At 42.1% G+C, this 27,129-nt stretch overlaps 1 protein-coding gene across 1 annotated transcript in view; it reads right to left on the bottom strand.

Moving 5' to 3' along the window:
- mis18bp1 (MIS18 binding protein 1) overlaps nt 1-27,129 on the bottom strand; it is a 45,579-nt gene that overhangs the window by 2,205 nt on the left and 16,245 nt on the right. The window contains exons 3-15 of the mRNA XM_061925078.2: nt 26,841-27,127; nt 21,888-21,961; nt 21,701-21,822; nt 20,146-20,236; nt 19,972-20,072; nt 19,734-19,891; nt 8,007-8,079; nt 5,195-5,801; nt 4,951-5,123; nt 3,175-3,320; nt 2,935-3,071; nt 2,754-2,838; nt 2,618-2,672 (exon numbers count right to left, since the gene is read on the bottom strand). Coding sequence (XP_061781062.1) covers nt 2,618-2,672; nt 2,754-2,838; nt 2,935-3,071; nt 3,175-3,320; nt 4,951-5,123; nt 5,195-5,801; nt 8,007-8,079; nt 19,734-19,891; nt 19,972-20,072; nt 20,146-20,236; nt 21,701-21,822; nt 21,888-21,961; nt 26,841-27,127 — 2,109 coding nt within the window. The remainder of the gene's footprint in view (nt 1-2,617; nt 2,673-2,753; nt 2,839-2,934; nt 3,072-3,174; nt 3,321-4,950; nt 5,124-5,194; nt 5,802-8,006; nt 8,080-19,733; nt 19,892-19,971; nt 20,073-20,145; nt 20,237-21,700; nt 21,823-21,887; nt 21,962-26,840; nt 27,128-27,129) is intronic.

Here is a 27,129-nt window from a genome sequence, read left to right as displayed (position 1 = left end):
GTGACGCCATTAATCCCAGGAACACCATTCCCACCGTCAAGCATGGTGGTGGTAGTATTATGCTCTGGGCCTGTTTTGCTGCCAATAGAACTCTGCTTTACAGAGAGTAAATGGGACAATGAAAAAGGAGGATTACCTCCAAATTCTTCAGGACAACCTAAAATCATCAGCCCGGAGGTTGGGTCTTGGGTGTTCCAACAGGACAATGACCCCAAACACACGTCAAAAGTGGTAAAGTTTTAGAATGGTCTTCCCAAAGTCCTGACTTAAACCCCATTAAGAACATGTGGACAATGCTGAAGAAAATGCTGAAGAAACAAATCCATGTCAGAAAACCAACAAATTTAGCTGAACTGCACCAGAAGCTTGTGGGTGGCTACCAAAAGTGACTTATTGCAGTGAAACTTGCATGTATACTTTTGACCCAGCAGATTTGGTCACATTTTTAGTAGACAAACCATAAACAAATTCATAAAAGAAGCAAACTTCATGAATGTTTTTGGTGACCAACAAGTATGTGCTCCAATCACTCTATCACAAAAATATATTGGAAACTCAAGACAGCCATGACATTGTGTTCTTTACAAGTGTATGTACACTCTTGATCGCGAATGTGTATATATATATATATATATATATATATATATATATATATATATATATATATATATATACACACACACACACACACACACACACATATATATATACATATACACACACACACACATATATATGTATATATATACACACACACATATATATGTACGGTATATATATACACATATATATATATACATACACACACACATATATATACATACACATATATACACACACATATATATATATATATACAAACATACATACATATATACACACACACATACATACACGTACATACATACATACATACACATACATATATATATATATATATATATATATATATATATATATATATATATATACATATATATGTACAAACTCTGTTTCCATATGAGTTGGGAAATTGTGTTAGATGTAAATATAAACGGAATACAATGATTTGCGAATCATTTTCAACCCATATTCAGTTGAATATGCTACAAAGACAACATATTTGATGTTCAAACTGATAAAAAAAATTTTTTTTTGCAAATAATCATTAACTTTAGAATTTGATGCCAGCAACACGTGACAAAGAAGTTGGGAAAGGTGGCAATAAATACTGATAAAGTTGAGGAATGCTCATCAAACACTTATTTGGAACATCCCACAGGTGTGCAGGCTAATTTGGAACAGGTGGGTGCCATGATTGGGTATAAAAACAGCTTCCCAAAAAATGCGCAATCTTTCACAAGAAAGGATGGGGCGAGGTACACCCCTTTGTCCACAAATGCGTGAGCAAATAGTCAAACAGTTTAAGAACAACATTTTTCAAAGTGCAATTGCAAAAAATTTAGGGATTTCAACATCTACGGTCCATTATATCATCAAGAGAAATCACTCCACGTAAGCGGCATGGTCGGAAACCAACATTGTATGACCGTGACCTTCGATCCCTCAGACGGCACTGTATCAAAAAACGACATCAATCTCTAAAGGATATCACCACATGGGCTCAGGAACACTTCAGAAAACCACTGTCACTAAATACAGTTCGTCGCTACATCTGTAAGTGCAAGTTAAAGCTCTACTATGCAAAGCGAAAACCATTTATCAACAACATCCAGAAACGCCGCCGGCTTCTCTGGGCCCGAGATCATCTAAGATGGACTGATGCAAAGTGGAAAAGTGTTCTGTGGTCTGACGAGTCCACATTTCAAATTGTTTTTGTAAATATTCGACATCATGTCATCCGGACCAAAGGGGAAGCGAACCATCCAGACTGTTATTGACGCAAAGTTCAAAAGCCAGCATCTGTGATGGTATGTTGGTGCATTAGTGCCCAAGGCATGGGTAACTTACACATCTGTGAAGGCACCATTAATGCTGAAAGGTACATACAGGTTTTGGAACAACATATGCTGCCATCTATGCGCCGTCTTTTTCATGGACGCCCCTGCTTATTTCAGCAAGACAATTCCAAGCCACATTCAGCACATGTTACAACAGCGTGGCTTCGTAAAAAAAGAGTGCGGGTACTTTCCTGGTCCGCCTGCAGTCCAGACCTGTCTCCCATCGAAAATGTGTGGCGCATTATGAAGCGTAAAATATGACAGCTAAGACCCCGGACTGTCGAACGACTGAAGCTCTACATAAAACAAGAATGGGAAATAATTCCACTTTCAAAGCTTCAACAATTAGTTTCCTCAGTTCCCAATCGTTTGAGTGTTGTTAAAAGAAAAGGTGATGTAACACAGTGGTGAACTTGCCCTTCCCAACTACTTTGGCACGTGTTGCAGCCAGGAAATTCTAAGTGAATTATTATTTGCAAAAAAAGAAAAAAGAAAGTTTATGAGTTTGAACATCAAATATCTTGTCTTTGTAGCATATTCAACTGAATATGTATTGAAAATTATTTGCAAATCATTGTATTCCGTTTATATTTACATCTAACACAATTTCCCAACTCATATGGAAACGGGGTTTGTACTTTAAAACAGTGAAAACCCTTCATATGTATCTACTGTACCTGTGTTTTCCCATTTTTTCTCTGTTTGTTTGACTGATGGTGTGGGTGTGATGCTCTGGAAGGAGGATGATATAAATTGTAAGTCATTTGCAATTTGAAGCCTGTGACAAAGAAGTTATCTGGTTGGAAATAGTACCTTTGTTGGAACTCGTTTGGCAACATTGAAGCGATTTCTTTTCATCTTTTTCTGGAGCTGGAAAACATACTTATCACTGTTGCTCCTTGAAATAGGAAACAATCAAATTAAGTGAAGAAATACAGTATTGCGAGAAAGACAATAGTATTTGAATTGCATTTACACTGTCACGAAAAATCACCTGTGAGGAGAGAACATCATTCCAGGAGTGATACAATTAGGAGTCTTCACTTCAGGGAAATCTGATGAAATGGGAGTCTGAGGCGCCACATTCCCCAGCGTTAAGTCCATGTCGTCACCTGAACCTATGGATGGGACCTAATCATCATGATGGGAGTGGGGATTATTACAGTGTTAGCTTTTCAAAGAATGTTGTCATTGCAAAAAAACAAAAACAAAAAAATTAAGAAGGGCTGCAAACCTCTAAGCGTTTATTCTGCATGTATGCTGTGCTGAAAGCATCTTCCATGTCCTCTCTGGGCATGTTCTCTAGGAAGTGACGCACCTGTTGTTTTCTCCTTAAGGTGCCGACTTTTGCAGTTATTACAGGACAGTCTGGAATGGAAGCTGATAAAAAGTGTGGAGAAATTTAGGTAAGTTGTGCTCGTAGGGACTGTCTAACTATATGGTGACATACACAGTGCAACCCGCTTATGTCTAAATAAGCGGTTGTTGACATAACCCAAAACTAGCTGTTGCTTGTACTTTACTTGTGATTGTAAGAATAGACATAATGCGAATGGGTGATATTAAAAGAGTTTTGAAGCAACGGCAGTTTGTTGACATGGTGTTCCTCCATTTGATCATATTTATACTTAATTTTTCTCTTTTCATTAGATATTTTACTCTTATCTAACAGCTGATGTGGTGTCGTCTGTCTTCACTACAATGACTAATTATTTCTAACAAACTATGAATGGCATCAATCAATCAAAGCAATAACAGCCGTTTGGTTGCGGTGTGGGATAGAAAAGCCACCAGTCGCATCAAGTCGCCAAATAACGTGAAGTCACACATCATGGCTTTGAAAGACCAACACAGGCAGGACATTCCACTATAAATGATCAAAAATGTTATTTAAGATGTTTTGAGGTGGACTAAGACATTTATTTTTGGAATGAGACATTTTTTGTTGTGTACACACTGTAGTTGGTACATAGTAACTGTCTGAGGGCTCACCTAGCATTCAATGTAAATAATCAATATAAATAATTGATATCTATCTTTGTTGTTTGCTGAATTTGCACCAAAAATATGAAGTCTCTACGTTATATTTGCATTCTTGATTATAAGAAGGGCTCTTTATACGTCTGACATTTGTAAACAAAAAATGTCTGCTATGATGCCGATTGCATGTGTGGGCGCATGTTTGTGTCAATGATGGTCAAACCCCTGTCCACACTAAAGTTTTAAACCTGTTAACAAGTATGTCAACAGTCAAAATACTGTGAAACCATGAAAAAGGAGGTGATCTAAACTAAATGGATGAATTCCTAAATGCCATATTTTGTGAAAAAAAAGCTGAACGGCTACATTGTAGTGCTGTATAGAGGCAAAATCATAAAAAACTAGGTACAAAAGCACTCAGAGCACAGGCCTCTGCCAATCCCCACTCCTTAAAAGTAAAGAATCCTTTAAAAATCCTGAATCCAGAGAATGATCTGGCTCAACCCCCAAAATGTTTCATCAAAATCCACCCATGACTTTTAGAGTTATAATGCATTTAACAAAAAACCTCAGCAAAAACATAACCTCTTGGTGGAGGTAATCAATCGAAGTGTGAAAAAAATTGGCACATTAGTGCATGTTTGTTTTGTTCGTATGTCGCTTCCAAAAAAGTCGCAAAAAGGTTCACTCTTTGTATCAGTGTCAGCCCCAAGGCGCTTATGTTCTATACTAAATGATAGCAATGGAGTGAACCCTCTTGTCAGTCATCCACACTTTTTGCCTCTGTGAATGGGGGCGGGGCCACTAGCATACACACACATAGAAGTTCAGCCTCGAACCGTAAAAATAAGGTAATGTTTTAAAAATGATCAGGATCACCTCCAAAACCTAATCAGTTGAAAATCCACCAATAGCTGTTTGAGTTTTGTTGTTAGCTAAAAATCCTACACAAACTCTGGCGGTCGCATAAATTCCCAGTGTGAGTAAAAAATAGATATTAAAAAAAGCTCATACAAGGTTTCCTTATTACCATGGTCCTTTGGCACTCCTGCTTTTTCCTTTTTGGTTTTATGGGTGCTCTTGGGTGTAGTGTTTCTCTTGAGCGTGTGCTTTTTGTGGCACTCCTCTGCAGAGCGTGTGCCAACCATCATGGCCACCTTTTCCCAGTAGCCCAAAGCATGCATAGGATACTTGGACACAGCCCTACCAAAGAAAAACCCAATAAGCCACTAAAGGTTGTGTTTGAAAGAACATCATGTAATTGTGAAACTTACTTTTGCAGTTTTTCCAGCTCATCCTGCGTCCACTGTGCATCTTGGGCGTGAGGCTGCGCTGCGCTGCCTCTGCTGAACTTTGCGGGTGGTGTAGGTTTGCTTTTGCGACGTTCAGTTTTTGTCTGTGCAACATTGACAGTTGTTGGCGATTTGGCTGCCCTTCTAGGTTTTTTCTCTGGGCATGGATTGGATGCTGAGAGCTTCCTGATTCTCTGCCTCTTGTCCCGTTTTGTTTTTTTTCCAATAAACACGTCTTTGTCTTCCAAAGACTCAGACAGTTTGGCATTTTCAGAAATCTGAGGCTGAGCAATGGTTCGATTTCTCAGTGAGATGCTAAGCGGAGGCACCTCAGCTTTGTGAGCCTTCTTTTTGGAGCTCCACACAGCAGGTTTTTGGGCTTCCCTTTGAAATGGAAGCTTTTTTTTATCACTTGACTGTTTATCAGAGCTGGTGGTGGGATGGCTTTGCTTCTTCATGGCAGCTCGGGTTAAAACAGAGAGATTATTCTCAGGTTGAACTTGCTTCACATTATGTTTGCTGACTGGGGCTTTGACTTTCCTCAGTGGTGCTTGCGGCTCGCCATCACTTTTGAACTTATGTTGACAACCTGGAACAAGAAAGTGTTGGTCAGTATAATATACACATATCTTTCTACATGTGGAAAATAAATAACCACTTATCCAGTTTTTAAATATTATTTGTGCAGAGATATAATCTCACTCTGAATGTTTTGAACTCATGTTTCTATGACAGTCTTGTATTAAGTAAAAAACCCTCCCTAAAAAAAGTTGAGTCATAACATGAATGTAGCTCAACTGACAGGGAGGTAGAAACTAACGGTATGTCTCTATACAGAATATGGAGATGCTCCCATAAGTTAATAATAATCACCTCCATTGCGACTAATAAACAGTATTTCTGAGTATCTTAAGTAACATTACCAAGTATCATTAATGGAGGAAAAGGCTAAACATGTTAAACAAGCCAGGAGCAGGCATGTATAGTTAGCCTAGTTAACCTAACCGCTAAGTTAGCTTGAAAAAACACAAATATAAGTACTTAGTAAAGTGTAGATCAAGGGTGTGAAACATACAGCCCGTGGGTTTCGTCCGGCCCGCAAGATGAGTTTGCTAAGTATAAAAATGAGCTGCAGAATTGTCATTAAAGAAACTGCTGGTCTAAATAAATCAAGTAGATGTCGCAATTAGCAATTCTGTTAGGCAAGCAAATGGTTTATAGGTACACAGTGGCTGCGGCTCCTCCCCCTCGTCATAAATTAAACATAAAACGAACACCCACCCCCTAGAGGGGGGTGGGTGGGGGGGTTACCCACATATGCGGTCCTCTCCAAGGTTTCTCATAGTCATTCACATCGATGTCCCACTGGCGTGAGTTTTTCCTTGCCCTTATGTGGGCTCTGTACCGAGTATGTCGTTGTGGCTTGTGCAGCCCTTTGAGACACTTGTGATTTAGGGCTATATAAATAAACATTGATTGATTGATTGACATTGTGCTTTGGCACGCTCACTCCCCCAAAATGTATGTCATAAAAGAAAAGTGTAACCCAATCCTTTTGAATAGTGTCTGTGTTTGTCACGGCCATCCATTTTTTGTTTGGAATAGAAAAATATTTAACATTAAAATACATTTTCTTTTTTTTTTTTTTTAGGTTTGATAATAAAGAACAAAAAAACTAATTGTTAACCGTTATCAAAATTAATGAATGTGTGTGAAAATTTAAAATGGGAATTTAAATAAGTGGAAAACTATTTTCTCTATTCCCTATTAATTTGTTTGGACATATGAGTTGATTGCACATGTACAGTGTCTCTTTTCAGGATCCCCAAAAAAAGAAGATAGTCTGGATAGGGGGCAGCATGTCCGCGATGTGGACGTACTCTAATGTGTCTGAGATATACCCGCAGGCAACGATCCTCAAAATTTAGGCTGACACTGCTTTTAGAGAGAGAAAGGCTCCCAGCAGCGCAAAGCCAGTGTGACATCACCTCGCTTTTCGTCGCGTACATGGAGGAGCAGAAGTAAAAACTCTCTCAACACGAGTAGTCTACAATGACAATTGCCAAACAATCAAGGGTAATATGGCGCTTAACAGCTGCATTCTATAGTTTTGCAGAGACCCTGATCTTGCACTGGACTTGCACTAGCATATGGAAATTGCTCAAACCACTTTAATTATACCCGGTGCGCCTAGTTTGTCGCAAAGATTAGTGCTACCTAGTATTCCCTGCAGATGTAAAAGGAGGAGGGGCACTCAGTTTACCAGAACACATAGGACTGCACATAAGCACATAAGGCTGCAGAATCATGACTATGCAACATGTGCCGTGAAACGGTTTAGCGTATGTGTGATTGCATCAGTTCAAGTAAACAAGAGTGTGTGAGCACAAAGGCACTGTCCGTAAGTTTTTTAATATAAGAAAAGTACCAGCACTTTGAAAACGAAGGTGGGAAGCACTATAGAACTCAAGAAACAAGTCATAAAGAATATATGTGGTGTCAAAGTGGCTCTCCCTTTCCCGCCTCCCTTCTTCAATAAAAGGTGAAAGGGTTAAATGTTTATTTATCCAGATTATTTGTCATTAACATTGTTTATAAAAACGTTTTTGTTAACATTCTGGAGTGTCTGGAAGGTAATAATTAGAAGTTACCGTACATAGTTTTTATTGAAAAAATTGTTTTGGTTTCCAACTAACCCTTTGGAACAAGTTAATAGCAAAAAACAAGCTACCACTAGTGTGCCTGTGTTAGTGTGGGGACGGCCTACGTTGACCTACTCAATACTAGTACTTACTTTTAGTAGAGTCTTGTAAAGCCTGGGAAAGTTGCTGAGGTGCTCCACTGGACTTTGCTGAAGAGACTTGCACCTGGACGTTAAAGACAAAGCATTTTATGCTGTGACAAGTTCAGTTGACCTCACCCATTTGCAGTTCGTCATGTGTTACCTTGCATATTTATTTTCTCTGCTTAAAGATGTAAATAATGACCTTACAAATACAAAAGGTTTTGATTGCACTATTTACAGGGGGAAAAATACAGTGCTGCAGTGATATTGTGTTTAACTGAATTTAAAATGCTTTTTAAAACTGTGAGCGACATATACGGTTTAGAACAGAGGCCCTCAAAAGGCCCATTTGGCCCGCCAAACGTCTCAAATAATGAAAACGTTCGATCTCACTGGAGAAGTGACCATTCATGCAGTTTCCTTTGCTCGGCAGAAAACTAGAAAAGTCGTATGCGTCACAATGAAGCAGCAGGAGAAGACAACAAATGTATTTGAACAGCATAAATAATTTTTTTACTATTGTTGGCACAAATAGGAAACCACGTTTCTGTCAGTCTAGCCCAGAGCAAATGTTGCTTACCACCACCCCTGTGTGATTGTGGACTGAATGAATAACGGCTCCTCAATGTAAAACGCTTTGAGTCGCAAGAAAAAAAGAACTACGGTGTGTAAGTTTAAGCCATAGATATTACCTGTTAAGTGATGGTGGTATGCATCAAAAATCAGCTCCACATTCACACACAGTAACCATTAAAAGTGTTTGGCGGCGAGATTGGACGCAGGAGCCACTCTCTCCCTAAGCTTGGAATTTTGCTCCCAGGGTGAGAGAAACAGTATCTCAATTCTTCCGCATGTTATGCACGTATGGAAAAAATGACAACAAAAAATAATTTAAGTCTTGAAATTTTCCTGCACCAAGCATTTACTCGATAATTGAATACCAGTGCTAAGAAAGAGTTTCGGACATGCAATGTACCTCCACATGCCTGAGGTATGTGTATTAACATGAGAGGCAAGGTGTGAAGCATGCAGAACACTACACACATAGCTTTTGACTAGCAGAAGTCATGACTAGATATAATGCAAAGAATACGGAACTTGGACACACTCTTCTGTAATTTGGTAACACTAATCTTTCTCAGTGAAAAACATAAACCAAAGGTATCCAAAGTGTGGCCCAGGGGCCATTAGCAGACGACGGCTCGTTTTTTATGGGGCTGTGGCACATTATAGAAATTACCAAACCTACCAGAAAATAATAATTTAACCAGAAAAAGTGGAAATGTTAATATTATAACTGACCAAAAAAAAAATTACATGCACGAGTCATTTCTAATTGTGCTAATTAGATAAGGAGCCCTCCCCAGCAACCCACTCTCACAGTGACAACCTAAAATCATCAGCCCGGAGGTTGGGTCTTGGGCGCAGTTCGGTGTTCAGGACAATGACCCCAAACACACGTCAAAAGTGGTAAAGAAATGGCTAAATCAGGCTAGAATTAAGGTTTTAAAATGGCCTTCCCAAAGTCCCGACTTAAACGTGTGGACAATGCTGAAGAAACAAGTCCATGTCAGGAAACCATGTCAGAAAACCAACAAATTTAGCTGAACTGCACCAATTTTGTCAAGAGGAGTGGTCAAAAATTCCACCAGAAGTGGATGGCTACCAAAAGCGCCTTATTGCAGTGAAACTTGCCAAGGGACATGTAACCAAATATTAACATTGCTGTCACATTTACAGTAGACCCATAATAAATTCATAAAAGAACCAAACTTCATGAATGTTTTTGTGACCAACAAATATGTGCTCCAATCACTCTATGACAAAAAAATAAGAGTTGTAGAAATTATTGGACACTCAAGACAGCTATGACATTATGTTCTTTACAAGTATATGTAAACTTTTGATCGCGACTGTATATATATATATCTATATACATACATACATACATACATATATATATATATATCCATATATATAGATATATATATATATATATCCATGTATATGGATATATATATATCCATATATATATATATATATCCATATATATATATATATATATATCCATATATATATATATATATATATATATATATATATATATATATCCATATATATATATATATATATATATATCCATATATATATATATATATATATATATATATATATATATATCCATATATATATATATATATATATATATATATATATATATATATATATATATATATATATATATATATATATATATCCAAACCTTGTTTCCATATGAGTTGGGAAATTGTGTTAGATGTAAATATAAACGAAATACAATGATTTGCTAATCATTTTCAACCCATATTCAGTTGAATATGCTACAAAGACAACATATTTGATGTTCAAACTGATAAACACTTTTTTTTTGCAAATAATAATTAACTTTAGAATTTGATGCCAGCAAAACATGACAAAGAAGTTGGGAAAGGTGGCAATAAATACTGTTAAAGTTGAACAATGCTCATCAAACACTTATTTGGAACATCCCACAAGTGAACAGGCAAATTGGGAACAGGTGGGTGCCATGATTGGGTATAAAAGTAGATTCCATGAAATCCTCAGTCATTCACAAACAAGGATGGGGCGAGGGTCACCACTTTGCCAACAAATGCGTGAGCAAATTTTTGAACAGTTTAAGAAAAACCTTTCTCAACCAGCTATTGCAAGGAATTTAGGGATTTCACCATTTACGGACCGTAATATCATCAAAAGGTTCAGAGAATCTGGAGAAATCACTGCACGTAAACAGCTAAGCCCGTGACCTTCGATCCCTCAGGCTGTACTGCATCAACAAGCGACATCAGTGTGTAAAGGATATCACCACATGGGCTCAGGAACACTTCAGAAACCCACTGTCAGTAACTACAGTTGGTCGCTACATTTGTAAGTGCAAGTTAAAACTCTCCTATGCGAGGCGAAAACCGTTTATCAACAACACCCAGAAACGCCGTCGGCTTCGCTGGGCCTGAGCTCATCTAAGATGGACTGATACAAAGTGGAAAAGTGTTCTGTGGTCTGACGAGTCCACATTTCAAATTGTTTTTGGAAACTGTGGACGTCGTCTCTTCCGGACCAAAGAGGAAAAGAACCATCCGGATTGTTATAGGCGCAAAGTTGAAAAGATAGAATCTGTGATGGCGTGGGTAACTTACACATCTGTGAAGGCGCCATTAATGCTGAAAGGTAGATACAAGTTTTGGAGCAACATATGTTGCCACCCAAGCAACGTTACCGTGGACGCCCCTGCTTATTTCAGCAAGACAATGCCAAGCCACGTGTTACATCAACGTGGCTTCATAGTAAAAGAGAGCGGGTACTAGACTGGCCTGCGTGTAGTTCAGACCTGTCTCCCATTGAAAATGTGTGGCACATTATGAAGCCTAAAATACCACAACTTAAGCTGTACATCAAGCAAGAATGGGAAAGAATTCCACCTGAGAAGCTTAAAAAATGTGTCTCTTCAGTTCCCAAACGTTTACTGAGTGTTGTTAAAAGGAAAGGCCATGTAACACAGTGGTGAACATGCCCTTTCCCAACTACTTTGGCACGTGTTGCAGCCATGAAATTCTAAGTTAATTATTATTTGCAAAAAAAAATTAAGTTTATGAGTTTAAACATCAAATATCTTGTCTTTGTAGTGCATTCAATTGAATATGGGTTGAAAAGGATTTGCAAATCATTGTATTCCGTTTATATTTACATCTAACACAACTTCCCAACTCATATGGAAACGGGGTTTGTATATAGATATAGCACACACATATACATATATATATGTGTATATAAATATAAATATATATATATACATACTAGAGATGCGCGGTTTGCGGGCACAACCGCGGAGTCCGCGGATTATCCGCGGATCGGGCGGATGAAATTAAAAAAAATTAGATTTTATCCGCGGGTCGGGTCGGGCGGTTGAAATAAAAAAAAATTAGATTTTAAATAGATTCAGGCGGGTGGCAGTTAAACCAATTCGGAAATATATATACATAGTTAAATGTTGTTACCCACATACGAAAAACGAGCAGGCACCTGCTGCATATGCCACAACAGAAGAAAAAAAAAAAAAGAGATGGACACTTTTAAGGAGCGGAGAAGGGACGCCTCGCCGGGGTCGGGGACCGAGTCCCCTTCCCCCGAGAGGGCCCCACCGGGAGCCGTAGCTGAGGCGATCCGCGAGAAGGGCCCAACGCACGTCCAGGGTCACCACCGCGCCCACCGCACAGACACCCCGCCTCGTCCGCCTTCGCCGCGGCCGGCGTCACGCGCAGCAGGTAAGCAGCTTACCTGCCCGCCACCCCCGTGGCCGGGGGCTCGTAACAGGGGTCACTCCGCGCGCTCCGCCCGCGCAGCTTACCTGCCCGCCACCCCTGTTGCCGGGGGCGCGTAACAGGGGTCACTCCGCGCGCAGTGCGCTCACGAAAGGGGTGGGGCTCACCCTGGTTGATATAGACAGCAGGACGGTGGCCATGGAAGTTGGAACCCGCTAAGGAGTGTGTAACAACCCACCTGCCGAATCAACTAGCCCTGAAAATGGATGGCGCTGGAGCGTCGGGCCCATACCCGGCCGTCGCCGGCAGCGAGACGCGCTTGGAGGTGCGCTCAGCGCGGCTCCCATATGATGTCTGGGTCGTGACAGCGTGGCACGCGAATGTCTGTGCTGCATTGGATCAGTCTCCTTTCTTTAACAGGCAAAAGCTTTATAACCTCACTAATGCCTTGCATCGTCTATATTAGATATATAACAACGGGCGGGTGCGGGCGGGTGCGGTTCTGATCAAATGTTAGATCGGGTGGATGGCGGATGGTTGACGACTTTCTGATGCGGTTGCGGATGAAATAATTGTCTATCCGCGCATCTCTAATACATACATATATATATATATATATATATATATATATATATATATATCTATAATAAGGGGTACACCCTTGTGTGTATATATATATATATATATATATATATATATATATACATATACATATATATATATATATATATATATATCCATCCATCCATCCATCTTCTTCCGCTTATCCGAGGTCGGGTCGCGGGGGCAGCAGCCTAAGCAGGGAAGCCCAGACTTCCCTCTCCCCAGTCACTTCGTCCAGCTCTTCCTGTGGGACCCCGAGGCGTTCCCAGGCCAGCCGGGAGACATAGTCTTCCCAACGTGTCCTGGGTCTTCCCCGCGGCCTCCTACCGGTCGGACGTGCCCTAAACACCTCCCTAGGGAGGCGTTCGGGTGGCATCCTGACCAGATGCCCAAACCACCTCATCTGGCTCCTCTCGATGTGGAGGAGCAGCGGCTTTACTTTGAGCTCCTCCCGGATGGCAGAGCTTCTCACCCTATCTCTAAGGGAGAGCCCCGCCACCCGGCGGAGGAAACTAATTTCAGCTGCTTGTACCCGTGATCTTGTCCTTTCGGTCATAACCCAAAGCTCATGACCATAGGTGAGGATGGGAACGTAGATCGACCGGTAAATTGAGAGCTTTGCCTTCCGGCTCAGCTCCTTCTTCACCACAACGGATCGATACAGCGTCCGCATTACTGAAGACGCCGCACCGATCCGCCTGTCGATCTCACGATCCACTCTTCCCTCACTCGTGAACAAGACTCCGAGGTACTTGAACTCCTCCACTTGGGGCAAGATCTCCTCCCCAACCCGGAGATGGCACTCCACCCTTTTCCGGGCGAGAACCATGGACTCGGACTTGGAGGTGCTGATTCTCATCCCAGTCGCTTCACACTCAGCTGCGAACCGATCCAGTGAGAGCTGAAGATCCTGGCCAGATGAAGCCATCAGGACCACATCATCTGCAAAAAGCAGAGACCTAATCCTGCAGCCACCAAACCAGATCCCCTCAACGCCATGACTGCGCCTAGAAATTCTGTCCATAAAAGTTATGAACAGAATCGGTGACAAAGGGCAGCCTTGGCGGAGTCCAACCCTCACTGGAAACGTGTCCGACTTACTACCGGCAATGCGGACCAAGCTCTGGCACTGATCATACAGGGAGCGGACCGCCACAATCAGACAGTCCGATACCCCGTACTCTCTGAGCACTCCCCACAGGACTTCCCGAGGGATACGGTCGAATGCCTTCTCCAAGTCCACAAAACACATGTAGACTGGTTGGGCAAACTCCCATGCACCCTCAAGGACCCTGCCGAGAGTATAGAGCTGGTCCACAGTTCCACGACCAGGACGAAAACCACACTGTTCCTCCTGAATCCGAGGTTCGACTATCCGGCGTAGCCTCCTCTCCAGTACACCTGAATAGACCTTACCGGGAAGGCTGAGGAGTGTGATCCCACGATAGTTAGAACACACCCTCCGGTTCCCCTTCTTAAAGAGAGGAACCACCACCCCGGTCTGCCAATCCAGTGGTACCGCCCCCGATGTCCACGCGATGCTACAGAGTCTTGTCAACCAAGACAGCCCCACAGCATCCAGAGCCTTAAGGAACTCCGGGCGGATCTCATCTACCCCCGGGGCCTTGCCACCGAGGAGCTTTTTAACTATCTCAGCAACCTCAGCCCCAGAAATAGGAGAGCCCACCACAGACTCCCCAGGCACTGCTTCCTCATAGGAAGACGTGTTGGTGGGATTGAGGAGGTCTTCGAAGTATTCCCTCCACCGATCCACAACATCCGCAGTCGAGGTCAGCAGAACACCATCCTCGCCATACACGGTGTTGATAGTGCACTGCTTTCCCTTCCTGAGGCGGCGGATGGTGGTCCAGAATTGCTTCGAAGCCGTCCGGAAGTCGTTTTCCATGGCCTCACCGAACTCCTCCCATGTCCGAGTTTTTGCCTCTGTGACCGCTGAAGCCGCACACCGCTTGGCCTGTCGGTACTTGTCCGCTGCCTCAGGAGTCCTATGAGCCAAAAGAACCCGATAGGACTCCTTCAGCTTGACGGCATCCCTCACCGCCGGTGTCCACCAACGGGTTCTAGGATTACCGCCACGACAAGCACCAACTACCTTGTGGCCACAGCTCCAATCAGCCGCCTCGACAATAGAGGCGCGGAACATGGTCCATTCGGACTCAATGTCCAGCACTTCCCTCGTGACATGTTCAAAGTTCTTCCGGAGGTGGCAATTGAAACTCTCTCTGACAGGAGACTCTGCCAGACGTTCCCAGCAAACCCTCACAATGCGTTTGGGCCTGCCAGGTCTGTCCGGCATCCTCCCCCACCATCGCAGCCAACTCACCACCAGGTGGTGATCGGTAGAAAGCTCCGCCCCTCTCTTCACCCGAGTGTCCAAAACATGAGGCCGCAAATCCGATGACACAACTACAAAGTCGATCATAGAACTGCGGCCTAGGGTGTCCTGGTGCCAAGTGCACATATGGACACCCTTATGTTTGAACATGGTGTTCGTTATGGACAATCTGTGACGGGCACAAAAGTCCAATAACATAACACCGCTCGGGTTCAGATCCGGGCAGCCATTCTTCCCAATCACGCCTCTCCAGGTTTCCACTGTCGCTGCCAACATGAGCATTGAGGTCCCCCAGTAGAACGAGGGAATCACCCGGGGGAGCACTCTCAAGTACTCCCTCGAGTGAATCCAAAAAGGGTGGGTACTCTGAGCTGCGGTTTGGCGCGTAAGCGCAAACCACAGTCAGGACCCGTTCCCCCACCCGAAGGCGGAGGGAAGCTACCCTCTCGTCCACCGGGTTGAACTCCAACGTACAGGCTCTGAGCCGGGGGGGAAACAAGAATTGCCACCCCAGCCTGTCGCCTCTCACTGCCGGCAACGCCAGAGTGGAAGAGAGTCCAGCCCCTCTCGAGAGAACTGGTTCCAGAGCCCTTGCTGTGCGTCGAAGTGAGTCCGACTATATCTAGCCGGAACTTCTCCACCTCGCGCACTAGCTTAGGCTCCTTCCCCCCCAGCGAGGTGACATTCCACGTCCCAAGAGCTAGCTTCTGTAGCCGAGGATCGGACCGCCAAGTGCCCTGCCCTCGGCTGCCGCCCAGCTCACATCGCACCCGACCTCTATGACCCCTACTATGGGTGGTGAGCCCATTGGAGGGGGGACCCACGTTGCCTCTTCGGGCTGTGCCCGGCCGGGCCCCATGGGGACAGGCCCGGCCACCAGGCGCTCGCCATCGTGCCCCACCTCCGGGCCTGGCTCCAGAGGGGGGCCCCGGTGACCCGCGTCCGGGCAAGGGAAATCTGGGTTCCTTGCTTGTTTTCTTCATAGAGGTCTTCGAGCTGCTCTTTGTCTTATCCCTCACCTAGGACCAGTTTGTCTTGGGAGACCCTACCAGGGGGCATAAAGCCCCCGGACAACATAGCTCCTAGGATCATTGGGACACGCAAACTCCTCTACCACGTTAAGGTGGCAGCTCAGAGAGGAGTATATATATATATATATATATATGACATGCACCTGGGGATAGGTTGATTGGCAACACTAAATTGGCCCTAATGTGTGAATGTGAGTGTGAATGCTGTCTATCTGTGTTGGCCCTGTGATGAGGTGGCGACTTGTCCAGGGTGTACCCCGCCTTCCGCCCAAATGTAGCTGAGATAGGCTCCAGCGCCCCCCGCGACCCCGAAAGGAATAAGCGGTAGAAAATGGATGGATGGATGGATGGATGGATGGATATATATATATATATATATATATATATATATATATATATATATATACCACACAACTCACGTAGTGTTAAAAGCCAAATAATAAAAGTGGGTCTTAAGACGAGACTTAAAACACTCCACTGTGGGAGCTGTTTGAACATGGAAGGGCAGAGTGTTCCAGAGCTTAGGGCCGACCACAGAGAAGGCCCTGTCTCCCCTGGATTTAAGTCTGGTCTTGGGCACCACGAGCTGGAGCTGGCTCTCGGACCTCAGATCGCTCGCAGGAGTTTAAATTTGGATGAGGTTCGAGATATACTGAGGTGCCAGTCCATGTAAAGCTTTAAAAATAAACAGCAAGGTTTTAAAATCAATTCTAAAATGAACAGGGAGCCAGTGCAAACTCTGAAGAATTGGGGTTATATGCTCGCGTTTCCTGGCCCCTGTTAAAAGTCGTGCTGCCGAGTTCTGGACTAACTGCAACCGGAAGAGAGCTTTTTGGCTAATGCCAGCATAAGGTGCATTGCAGTAGTCCAGGCGAATTGAAATAAAAGCATGCACGACTTGTTCAAAAAGGTTGAAAGATAAAAACGGTTTTACCTTTACTAAAAGACGAAGATGATAAAAACACGATTTTAAAACGCCATTGACTTGTTTGTCAAGTTTAAAATCGCTCTCTACAGTGGTGACTTTGGGACGCACATCATTTTGCAATGGTCCCAAGTCAGTGAGGGCCGGACCAAAAACTGAAATTTCCGTTTTTCCCTCATTCATTATTAAAAAATTCTGGGCTAACCAAGCCTTGACGTCGCATAGACAGTTGAGAAGGGGTCTCAGGGGGCCGTGGCCTTTTGAAATCGGCATATAAATTTGGCAGTCATAAATATTTGGGCACTAATACACCCCCATACCATCACACTTGCTGGCTTCTGAACTTTGCGCCTATAATAATATCGATGGTTCTTTCCCTCTTTGGTCCAGAGGACACGACGTCCACGGTTTCCAAAAACAATTTGAAATGTGGACTCTTCAGACCACAGAACACTTTTCCACTTTGCATCAGTCCATCTTAGATGAGCTCTGGCCCAGCGAAGCTGGCGGCGTTTCTGGCTTTGGCTTTGCATAACAGAGTTTTAACTTGCACTTACAGATGTAGCGACCAACTGTAGTTACTGACAGTGGTTTTCTGAAGTGTTCCTGAGCCCATGTGGTGATATCCTTCACACACTGATGGCGCTTTTTGATGCAGTACCGCCTGAGGGACCCATGGTCCGTAATATCATCGCGTACGTGCAGTGATTTCTCCAGATTCTCCCAACCTTTTGATGATATTACGGACCGTAGATAGTGAAATCCCTAAATTCCTTGCAATAGCTCGTTGAGAAATGTTGTTCTTAAACTGTTCGACAATTTGCTCACGCATTTGTTCACAAAGTGGTGACCCTCGCCCGATTCTTGTTTGTGAATGACTGAGCATTTCATGGAAGCTGCTTTTATACCCAATCATGGCACCCACCTGTTCCCAATTAGCCTGTTCATCTTTGGGATGTTCCAAATAAGTGTTTGATGAGCGTTCCTCAACTTTCTCAGTCTTTTTTGCAACGTGTGCATGCTTTTTTGAAACATGTTGCAGGCATTAAATTCCAAATGAGCTGATGTTTGCAAAAAATAAATGTTTCCAGTTCAAACGTTAAGTATCTTGTCTTGGCAGTTTATTCAATTGAATATAGGTTGAAAAGGATTTGGAAATCATTGTATTCTTGGCCCTGCGATGAGGTGGCGACTTGTCCAGAGTGTACACCGCCTTCCGCCCATGTGCAGCTGAGATAGGCTCCAGCACCCCCCGCAACCCCAAAAGGGACAAGCGGTAGAAAATGGATGGATGGACGCATTCTATTTTTATTTACGATTTACACAACATGCCAACTTCACTGGCTTTGGATTTTGTATATATATATCTATATCTATACACACGCATATATTTAACCATGTTTAACTTCATGGTTCATCAGGATGCAGTTAGCGTTTATTATTTCTTAGTGGAAAATGCTTTATTATTTGAACCCTGATTTCTACAATTTAATGTTGTCTTTCTGAGGGGCAGGCACTTATTGCATTGTTGTATTACTTTACAACTGCCAGGGGAAAATATAATTGTATTAATTTTATATTTGTCAAACAACAAAAGATGTGACTCCACTTGTTACGGTGTTGTTGCTAACAGCAATTCAGAATCTTATTGGCTTAGTTCTACTGGCCTCATTTATATGTATGTTGTTTTGGACAGATATTTTTTTTCATTTTATTAAACCCTGTTCAGAATCTTTGAGTTGCTTGAGTACCTATGAAATAACTCAAACGTTAAAATATCAATACATTCTAACTTTGTTGTTTTACACAATGATTTATGATTGTTTTTATGGTACTCAGAATTATAGTATGTAGTGTATTTGAACTAAAATGTTTGCTTAGTTAAAAAAACAATAGTTGACAATATCCTTATCCCTACAATATATGTATATATTTAATTGTGAGTGTATGTAGACGTTGGCCAAAAGTGTGGAATTTAAACTAATTTATTGTCATAAAATCTTGGTTAACTATATGTACATGAATATCAGTTATTGTTATTGGTTGTAAAAGTCTGGAACATACCAGTATGAGTTCAAATTTACATTATTGTGGATCCCTCGTCACGATATTTACACGTTTGGATTTTTGGCACGGATGTATTTTCTGTCGTCTTCATGTTGATCCATCTATGTCGCGTTGTTAATCTTTTAATAGTGTTGCCGGAACTTGTCAAGTGGACCCGATTGCTGCATTAGTGACAATACTGGTGAGGATTATTTTTGGTGGAGAACACAATCCTGGAAAAAATTGAGGCCCCGAAGACCGCGGAGAAGAATTGCATTTATCCTCAATACTGCTCACAGTCCGTGTGGGGCATATTTTCAGTATATTTTGCTAGGTTATGTGATTAATGCGCTTTTTTGACAGTATCGCTTAGCATTCACACACAGTGTCTAAGAATATCAGTTAAGAATGATCATTCAAGAAGAAAAAGGCTACATGGGCTAAATGTACAATGCTTACGGGGTAGTCGATGGGTGTATTGTAACCTTCAAAGACAGTAATATTCATGTCTGCGTCCGCAATGACCCTGCCTCCTTTCCAGTACTCCAAGGGTGGCTTTATCAGGCGACCACTGCGAGACACTATTGTGGAAGAAGAACAAGGCAAACAAGAATCCGCTGCAGAGTAAGAGAATGTGTATGAATTAGGAGAGTGCAAAATGGTTGGTTGCTGGTAATTATTTGTATTGTGCACTTACAGGTCCTAACAGGAGATTTCTTCGGCCGTTTCCTTGTTTGTATGAGGGCAGATGTCTCTGATGCTGTCCTGGTAATTTGGCTTTTTGGTTCAACATTTTCTCTGCAAGAAGAAAATCAATACAGCCCTTAGTCATAATTTCAAAGGAAATAATGAGGCTTAAATAAATGCTTACTCTTGTAACTCGAACAGAAACTTCTCGTAAAGCTCCTTCCAGTTAACAGGAAATCCATTCACAAACCTCCTCAAAAGCCACATGGGAAACCCTGTTACATAGGATCATGTTCAAAATGAGTTCACAAGAAAAGGTACCGTATTTTCCGCACTATAAGGCGCACCTAAAAACCACAAACTTTCTCAAAAGCTGACAGTGCGCCTTATAACCCGGTGCGCTTTATATATGGATAAATATTAAGATTCATTTTCATAAAGTTTAGGTCTCGCAACTACGGTAAACAGCCGCCATCTTTTTTCCCCGTAGAAGAAGCGCGCGGTGCATGCTGGGATATGTGACGTTTCATTTCCATTTGTGTGTTTATGTAAAGACCCCAAAATGGCTCCTATTAAGTGTGTTGTCTGTCTAATTATAAATAATGCAGACGAGGCGTGTTAACTGAGTTCTCAACGTTTTCTCACAGCGTGCTCATAACCACATTCGAACTCCCAGCATACAACATCGCTTCTCAGGGCTACCGCGCATGCTCGTAACTATCGTTGCATGCTGGGTAGTGTAGTTGTTATATTTGCTAGCTCATAACAGCACATTGAGAGACACGCTTACGCGCTTAATTCAATACTCGCCGTCATTCCGGGTGGATTGACAAAAGACCTCCAGCCGCTAGATATTGGTGTCAACAGGGCATTCGAAGCTAGACTGCTAACTGCGTGGGAACTTCTCAGGGCTACCGCGCATGCTCGTAACTATCGTTGCATGCTGGGTAGTGTAGTTGTTATATTTGCTAGCTCATAACAGCACATTGAGAGACACGCTTACGCGCTTAATTCAATACTCGCCGTCATTCCGGGTGGATTGACAAAAGACCTCCAGCCGCTAGATATTGGTGTCAACAGGGCATTCGAAGCTAGACTGCTAACTGCGTGGGAACAATGGAAGACAGAAGGCGAACACACCTTCACTAAGACGAGGAGGCAGCGCCAGACGACGCCAACATCTGCCAGTGGATCGTAAATTTGCCCAACTTTTCACTTCGGACACCGAAGACGAAGGATTTACGAATGAAGAATAACTTCAGAAAGTGAGCGCTATGTTTATTTTGTGTGTTGTGACATTAACGTTCGAGCAACATTATGTTGCTATTGCTCTGCACTATTTTGAATTTTACTATGTTTGTGATTGCACATTTGCGTACATTTTGGGAGTGAACAGAGTTGTTAGAACGCTGGTTTTTAATATATTATTAAAGTTTGACTGACCTATCTGACTGTTTTTTTGACATTCCCTTTAGCGCAGCGTAGGCGCGGCTTATAGTCCGGGGCGGCCTATTGGTGGACAAAGTTATGAAATATGTAATTCATTGAAGGTGCGGCTAATAATCCGGTGCGCCTTATAGTGCGGAAAATACGGTAATAACATATGCCGAAAGGTCAATTCATTAGGTACACTTGCACATCAAAACAGAATAAGCTCCAAAGAGCTGTATTATTAACAAAGTTTACCTCTATGGAGCTAACTAGGGTAACTAGAGTACAAATCCAGTGCATTTACTCACTATTTTTAACATCCATCTCCATCTTGCCCACTAAGCTATAAATCCTGCCAGAGACGGTCTTCAGCTCGGTGTTGGAAAATCTCTCTACTATGATGTTACTGTTCCACTGTATGTTGTCCTCTCTGTGAACAAACTTGCAATCAGATTTTCCACATTTGAAACTATGAATCATTTCAGTAAAACTTACAAGCGGATTCCATCGACAAACATGCCTTTGCGATTCCTCCTCAGGAACCATTTTTTAAGATAAATCACACCCTCCTGCAAAGCGGAAAACACAGCAAATGTATAATATACAGTATATGTCATAATACTACAAGAATAAACAAATATTACCAGAATAAAATTATAAAATGATTAGGTAAAAAAGAGTGACAACATTGTGAGAAAAATATATATATAAAAATTAACTTACAATCTATTAACATACTGACTTTCTCATGTTGAAATTTATTGTACAAACCCCGTTTCCATATGAGTTGGAAAATTGTGTTAGATGTAAATATAAACGGAATACAATGATTTTCAAATCATTTTCAACCCATATTCAGTTGAATATGCTACAAAGACAACATATTTGATGTTCAAACTGATAAACATTTTTTTTTTTTTGCAAATAATCATTAACTTTAGAATTTGATGCCAGCAACACATGACAAAGAAGTTGGGAAAGGTGGCAATAAATATTGATAAAGTTGATGAATGCTCATCAAACACTTATTTGGAACATCACACAGGTGTGCAGGCCAATTGGGAACAGGTGGGTGCCATGATTGGGTATAAAAACAGCTTCCCAAAAAATGCTCAGTCTTTCACAAGAAAGGATGGGGCGAGGTACACCCCTTTGTCCACAACTGCGTGAGCAAATAGTCAAACAGTTTAAGAACAACATTTCTCAAAGTGCAATTGCAAGAAATTTAGGGATTTCAACATCTACGGTCCATAATATCATCAAAAGGTTCAGAGAATCTGGAGAAATCACTCCAGGTAAGCGGCATGGCCGGAAACCAACATTGAATGACCGTGACCTTCGATCCCTCAGACGGCACTGTATCAACAACCGACATCAATCTCTAAAGGATATCACCACATGGGCTCAGGAACACTTCAGAAAACCACTGTCACTAAATACAGTTCGTTGCTACATCTGTAAGTGCAAGTTAAAGCTCTACTATGCAAAACGAAAGCCATTTATCAACAACATCCAGAAACGCCACCGGCTTCTCTGGGCCCGAGATCATCTAAGATGGACTGATGCAAAGTGGAAAAGTGTTCTGTGGTCTGACGAGTCCGCATTTCAAATTGTTTTTGGAAATATTCGACATCGTGTCATCAAGACTGAAGGGGAAGCGAACCATCCAGACTGTTATCGACGCAATGTTCAAAAGCCAGCATCTGTGATGATATGGGGGTGCATTAGTGCCCAAGGCATGGGGAACTTACACATCTGTGAAGGCACCATTAATGCTGAAAGGTACATACAGGTTTTGGAACAACATATGCTGCCATCGAAGCGCCGTCTTTTTCATGGACGCCCCTGCTTATTTCAGCAAGACAATGCCAAACCACATTCAGCACGTGTTACAACAGCGTGGCTTCGTAAAAAAAGAGTGCGGGTACTTTCCTGGTCCGCCTGCAGTCCAGACCTGTCTCCCATCGAAAATGTGTGGCGCATAATGAAGCGTAAAATACGACAGCGGAGACCCCGGACTGTTGAATGACTGAAGCTCTACATAAAACAAGAATGGGAAATAATTCCACTTTCAAAAACTTCAACAATTAGTTTCCTCAGTTCACAATCGTTTGTTGAGTGTTGTTAAAAGAAAAGGTGATGTAACACAGTGGTGAACATGCCCTTTCCCAACTACTTTGGCACGTGTTGCAGCCATGAAATTGTAAGTGGATTATTATTTGCAAAAAAAAAAAAAAGTTTATGAGTTTGAACACCAAATGTCTTGTCTTTGTAGTGCATTCAATTGAATATGGGTTGAAAAGGATTTGCAAATCATTGTATTGTAGCTGAGATAGGCTCCAGCGCCCCCCGCAACCCCGAAGGGAATAAGCGGTAGAAATGGATGGATGGATGTATTCCCTTTATATATACATCTAACACAATTTCCCAACTCATATGGAAACAGGGTTTGTAGTTCACCTACTGGGTAATGATTAGGCAGTGTTTCCCTCAGATAATTTTAGGAATGTGGGGAAGCCACCAACAAGATCAACTTAATAAAATTGTATTTTGGGACAACGTGGCTGGGTTTGTAGTGTGCCCGTGCCAGCAACTTGAGGGTTCCTGGTCCAATCCCCAGCTTCTGCCATCCTAGTCACAACCATTGTGTCATTGAGCAAGACACTTCACCCTTAGGGCCTTGCATGGCAGCTCCCGCCATCAGTGTGTGAATGTGTGTGTGCATGGGTGAATGTGGAAATAGTGTCAAAGCACTTTGAGTACCTTGAAGGTAGAAAGGCGCTATACAAGTATAGCCCATTTATCATTTATTTAAATGTGACAGAAGCTCCGGGTGAGCACATGATGCATTTCAAAGCATATATCTGTTGGAACTAAGAGTAGACTTCTCAAACATGGGCTATGTAATCATAATAAATCTATGTTCAACAATATCATATCAGAACATCAAAGAAACATAAAATGGTATTACAGGGTTAACACTTACATTCTCTTTTAGTGGGAGCAGTGTTGTTGATCACCCTTTTTTGCCAATGCGTCAAAGTTTAATATCAGTTTTGTTGTGGCAATTCTCAAAACAGATCTTTGCTCATTTCTGTTCTAATATTTGGCAGGCCAGATTTGGCCCTGGCCGTAGTTTGCCCATACCTGTATTAACATGACATGGTCATGTTTACAATTTCCCATTTATTTGTGCAAAAGAATGATTGCATAATAAAATGTCACATCTTAATTTTCACTAAGTGAAATACCAGTATTCAGAAAGTTTCTATTATAAAATGTGTGAAATGTAACTGTGGAGGAGTTACAGTGCTGCCCAGACTACGGGCCTGATACACTAAAGGTTTGGGTGTACTTATACACATGCAAACCTTGATATCACACGCAAAGCTGATCTACTTAACGTGTACAAAGTGGATAAATGATAAATGGGTTGTACTTGTATAGCGCTTTTCTACCTTCAAGGTACTCAAAGCGCTTTGACACTACTTCCACATTTACCCATTCACACACTGATGGAGGGAGCTGCCATGCAAGGCGCTAACCAGCACCCATCAGGAGCAAGGGTGAAGTGTCTTGCTCAGGACACAACGGACATGACGAGGTTGGTACTAGGTGGGGATTGAACCAGGGACCCTCGGGTTGCGCACGGCCACTCTTCCACTGCGCCACGCCGTCCGATTGCATCTGTTAAGTGAGCAGAATACAGCGTGCAATCCATTTTGCGTCTCTGTCTTCATTACTATGCAAAATATATGCTCATCACCAAATGTTCACAATACTGGGAGGAGACAATGCAAGTATTATTATTTAGCATGCGCAATGTGATTTATTTATTTGCGAGCACTATTTTGCGTTTTATTAAGCACATATCAGATAGACGTGCAAACTGACATTTCTACACATGGCTGCAGGTTCAGTGCTCACGCTGCACGGACAGACAAAAATCCTGCGTCCTATGTGTGTTTGTCAACATTTTATACGGTCAGAAATAAAAAAGTAAAGGACATTTCGTTTTATTATTTTTTTAAATATAATATATATATATTTTATAGGTTCCAGAAGACTTAAGGGGCTGAACAAATTCAAATGATGGGTTTTGGCGTCCTTCCTTTTTTTTCTTTCGTTTTTTCCACCCACATAGAATATATTAAGATATTTCTATATGGAAAAAAACCTCCTTTAAGTATGCATTTGTTTGCATCTTCTGTGGAGTAAGTGCACGACTGCTTCTAAATTGCCCCAAAAAAGTGGTAGATGTCTGCTAATTGTTTAAAAACATAGCAAAACGCCATAGGTAGGAGCATTATTTGATGAATGTGCAGTAAATGAGTGTATCTGTGGTGATGCCTCGTATATAGTACACGCAAAATCCTCATTTAAATGAGGCGGTCTGCACCACTTTACAATTGCACACGCAGTGTTAGTAAAACCCACAAAAAACGCCCACTAATAATATATAGTAGTATAGTCTACTATTTTATAGATTGCACACTTGGTTTACCGTGTGGTGTTTGGATCTTAGTAAATCAGGCTCTTGGTCTTTGTCCTCCTCCCATTTTTGGTTTGTGTAACAAGAAATGTGTATCGACTGTTTTTAAACCTCATTTAACCAAGGACCACATGTTGGTTTCATTTTATAAAGCCGTAAACCCTATAACACGCACTAATGCAAGATTTTAAATAACCTTCAAGTTGTTTCCTGGGCCCCATGTAAGTGTGTGCTGATTTGAAAGATAATGTACACATTTACTACATCTCACTAATTTGATGAACAGAGGTGTTTTAATGCACAACCAAGTTAGCTGTGATTGCTAGTTTTATAGTTTCAGACAGTCTGTGAGGCTGTAAATATGTACAGGAGCATGACATATGACTAGTGACTGGATGAGCGTGACAAATGGAAAAAAAAGGGTGGGGGAGCCAGCGTGGTTGGATGCGAGAGAAAAATAGACAGCTGTACTGAGTTTACTAATGTTATTTTGACGTGGATGCGGCTGAGGGTACTTTCAATAAAGAGATTGTTGATTGAATCTTGTATTTGCAATCCTTTCAACGTAAAGGCGAAATCTACAGTATTTTATACCTACTCAAAGACATCACAATCCAGGAGTTTTTTAACTTCAGTCAAGGTAAATCTCAGAGATTCTCCCACTGAATCCATATGTGCTCATCTATCTAATCCCCACGAACACACCTACACAGCTTGTGCATGTGTGAACCCCAAATGTAACTGTAGAGGTACAGTCCACTACGCCCGATGAGCGCAAGTGTGACACGCAAAAAACCCCAGGCACTCCAGAACTGGAAATTGAAAGAAATACTGCAAAACCAACTCTATTTAACAAAAAAGTACATTTTAGTGTAATGTATGCTGTACACAATACTTTACAAGACCATATCTTTCTGTAAAAAAATTGCTTGGAGTGAAACAAGTCCTCGACTTACATTGGTTGTGTTTTCTTTGGGCTTTGGCCATTGCTTGTTCTTGAACACAGCCTGGCGTTTCTTTGGGATGGCGATGCGGGGTGTTTTAAAGACAATTGGATCTTCCAGCAAAATAGGTTCCGACGCCACAACAGGGGAAGCAGCCTCCTTGGGATGACGTGTGTCTGGCTGGCAGCTGGCAACCTTCACTCGAGTCTTGGTCACTGGGGTCTTACTGTTCGAATCACTTTGAGCATTGTCTTCATCGAACTTCTTCCAACTGAGAGAAGGGGATCGACATCTGTCGCCT

Source organism: Nerophis lumbriciformis, linkage group LG29 (assembly GCF_033978685.3).
Source record: "Nerophis lumbriciformis linkage group LG29, RoL_Nlum_v2.1, whole genome shotgun sequence".
NCBI classification, from domain to species: domain Eukaryota; kingdom Metazoa; phylum Chordata; class Actinopteri; order Syngnathiformes; family Syngnathidae; genus Nerophis; species Nerophis lumbriciformis.
This window is presented reverse-complemented; position numbering and strand designations above follow the sequence as displayed.